Source organism: Bufo gargarizans, chromosome 8 (genome assembly GCF_014858855.1).
Source record: "Bufo gargarizans isolate SCDJY-AF-19 chromosome 8, ASM1485885v1, whole genome shotgun sequence".
Lineage (NCBI taxonomy): Eukaryota > Metazoa > Chordata > Amphibia > Anura > Bufonidae > Bufo > Bufo gargarizans.
Window position 1 is genome coordinate 91,591,093 of NC_058087.1, and position 3,312 is coordinate 91,594,404.

General features: G+C 43.0%; 1 protein-coding gene across 2 annotated transcripts; it reads left to right on the forward strand.

Moving 5' to 3' along the window:
- The first annotated feature begins 659 nt into the window (after positions 1-659).
- Positions 660-1,544, forward strand: LOC122944532 (gamma-crystallin 2). 2 transcript variants are annotated; one of them, XM_044302928.1, is made up of 3 exons: positions 660-668; positions 883-1,129; positions 1,276-1,544. In XM_044302928.1, exons 1-3 carry the CDS (start codon positions 660-662, stop codon positions 1,542-1,544), a joined length of 525 nt encoding a protein of 174 aa, XP_044158863.1. The 2 variants fall into 2 exon arrangements, with proteins under 2 accessions (XP_044158863.1, XP_044158862.1); XM_044302927.1 differs by having other exon boundaries at positions 883-1,125; positions 1,269-1,544.
- The last annotated feature ends 1,768 nt before the right edge of the window (positions 1,545-3,312 follow it).

Genomic DNA, 3,312 nt, shown 5'->3' on the forward strand with positions numbered 1-3,312 from the left:
CATTATTTCTAATTGAAGACACTAGTCCCAGGTTCCTGTGGCTATGGTGGCTGTGGCTATGGTGCCCACCACACTTGCATTGAGTGCCATTTTTAAAGGCCGAACTTCATGTAAAGCGGAGGTCTGGAAAGGGGTTTTCCAAGGCTTTATTTTTATGACCTATCCTTAGGTGTCATGAATATCAGATAGTGGTGGTCTGACTCTCGGACTCCCACTGATCAATTGCTAGCAGGAACTGCAGATATTGGAACTAAAAAAGTTCAAAGAGCTGGAGGTTCACAGCTCCGTGCACTGTTTAGTGGCCTTGCTGGTTTACTACACTAAAATGAGTGCTGAGCTGCAGATGCATTTTCTCTCCAATTTTTTTTCAGGGGTTTTATGTAGCAGGGAAATGATTATTTCAGTTCCCTGTTACAGAACATGATCTTGCTAACTGTGCGCCAGCTCAAACCTATTTATAACATGTGGTGTTATGTGGTGTTGTTGGGAAAGGGTTAATATCAATTGTCCCGCCTATTAGTGGGGGAAATAAATCCCTGACTGCACAGAAAATGTTTTCCTTTGTTAAAATTCTGCAGATCGAGCATGGGTAGTGAAGTATATAAGAGCTACAAAGCCCTGCACTAGGTACTGAAAATTGTATCCACAGTCCAGATAAAATGGGAAAGGTAATAAAGTATAAGCTGCAGCTGTTTTACCATGTAACATTCCTGAAATTGTATTGAATGAGAGAAATAACTGTTAATTACTGAAAAACAATAACAATAGTATTATTTAAAACCATCATAAATTTACTATATACTGCTTGTCAGAAATTTCATCAGCATTGATTGTATTTCTTTTGTTTTGTTTTTGATTACACTAAAAACTTTTGTCTTTTAGATCATCTTCTACGAGGACAGGAATTTCCAGGGCCGTTGCTATGAGTGCAGTGGTGACTGTGCTGACCTCCATTCCTACTTTAGCCGCTGTAATTCCATCCGAGTAGACAGTGGCTGCTGGATGCTGTATGAACGTCCTAACTATTTGGGTCATCAGTATTTCCTTAAGAAGGGGGAATATCCTGACTATCAGCAGTGGATGGGTTTCAGTGATTCCATCAGGTCTTGCAGAGTAATTCCACAGGTAGGTTTTTAAAGATTTTGAAAAAACAAGTGTCTATCTATCTATCTATCTATCTATCTATCTATCTATCTAATATGCAGTTTCAATTAATCTATTACCTGGAAATATAAAATGGTATTTCTATTATTTCTCCCCTAACATAGCAAAAAGGACCCCACAAACTGAAGATTTATGAGAAAGAAGAGTTTAAAGGCCAAATGCTAGAAGTTTTAGAAGACTGTCCGTCTGTCTTTGAGCTCTTTAAGAATCATGATATCAACTCTTGTAATGTGCTTGAAGGTCACTGGATCTTTTATGAGCAGCCCAACTACCGGGGAAGACAATATTTTCTGAAACCAGGAGAATACCGGCGTTTCAGCGATTGGGGATCTCTCAATGCAAGAGTGAGTTCTTTCAGGAGAGTTCTGGACAACTGCTAAGCTGGCTAATACTGATTAAAAGCTGATATTTCCTCTTCAAATATTATAAAAATAAAGCTTCTAATGCTAATAAGAATCTATTTCTTGTTATTTTTACATCTGGAGATAAACTGAAAATATACACTACTAGCTGAAGGACCCAGCTTTGCACAGGTATATTTAATCTATTTCATTTAATGTTTGTGTGTGTTGTTAAAAGATATCGACAGTACCTACTATAACAGTGACCTCCACAGCAGCCCACCCCCTTAACTTTGACCTTTACAGCAGCCTTCCCCTTCAATAGTGAGTTCCACAGGCACCCACCCCCTTAATAGTGACCTCTACAGCATTGGCCCCTTAACACTGACCATAGGTTACAGTCCACTTAACTGACCTCCCCCATTCCCGGCCCCCTTAACAGAGACTTACACAGCGGTTGCCAAAGTACCCTGCTCCCTTAACAGTGACCTCCACTGTACCCTGCCCCTTTAACAGTGACCTTAACAGAGCTCTGTTCCCTTAAAAAGTGACTTCCACAATACCCCACCCCTTAACAGTGACCTCTACAGCAGCCCGACCCTTAACACTGACTTAACACGACATCTCCTTAATAGTGATTTCCACAACACCACGCCCCCTTAACAGTGGCCTCTATAGCAATCTGCCCCTTAACACTGACCTCTATAGCAGGCCATCCCCTTAACTGTGACCTCCAAAGAAGTCTGTTGCTGGGGTAGCCAGAAGTCTGGTTTTAGGCTGGACAGTCCGACTTTCAGACTCCCTGTCCTCTGTCTAGCGCAGGGCTTGGATGGACACATGAATGTCTTTTTGAACAGACAGCAGCACTGTGCTGTCTGACCATAAGCTGCAGGGAGAAAGTCACCCTCCCTCCCACCCCTGCAGCTGACAGAAGTTTATTTTTACCTTTATTTTTTCAATACCCGTCGGCTGCGGAGTGGGAGGGTGTGTAGCCTAACCGGATTGGGGGCTTGGCATAACTGGAGGTGGGGTTTTTAAGTCCGTCTTTTGAGGGTGGCCTGAATGGCCACACTACCTACCCTCTTAACTGTGACCTCCATAGCACTCCGCTCCCTTAACAGTGTCAGCCACAGCACCCTGCCCCTTTAATGCTGACCCACTGCAGTGAAGAAAAATGGCTGGGTTGTTATGGAAACCTGGCGTAAAACTGTGTGTATGTGACCGTGTGTATGGCAGTTGGGGTTTAGAGAAAGACCTGCAGGCTTCTATTGGATAAATTAGGTTATATGACGTGCATTTTTTTTTTAGAGAGCCGAGACCCGGTCTAAAGCCTTCCCGGACATCTGATGTACGTGTGTGCCAAATTTCGTGATTGTAAATGCGATGGTGTGGATTCCTTTAGCAGACATACACACACACACATACACACATACACTCAGCTTTATATATTAGACTAGCTGAAGGGCCCGGCTTCGCTCAGGTATATTTAATCAATTTAATTTAATGTTTGTGTGTGTCGTTAAAAGATATCAACACTATCCACTATAACAGTGACATCTACAGCACCCCGCCCCCTTAACAGCGACCTCCACAGCCACCCACCCCTTAACACTGACTCCCCCACAGTTTCTTGTCCCTTAAAATTGGACCTCCACAGCAGCCCACCCCCTTAACTTTGACCTTTACAGCAGCCTTCCCCTTTAACAGTGAGGATGTCCTTTTGAACAGCTCACTCTCAGACAGCAGTGCTGCAGCTGACAGAAGTTGATTTTTAACTTCATTTTTTCAATCCCTGTCAGCTGAGGAG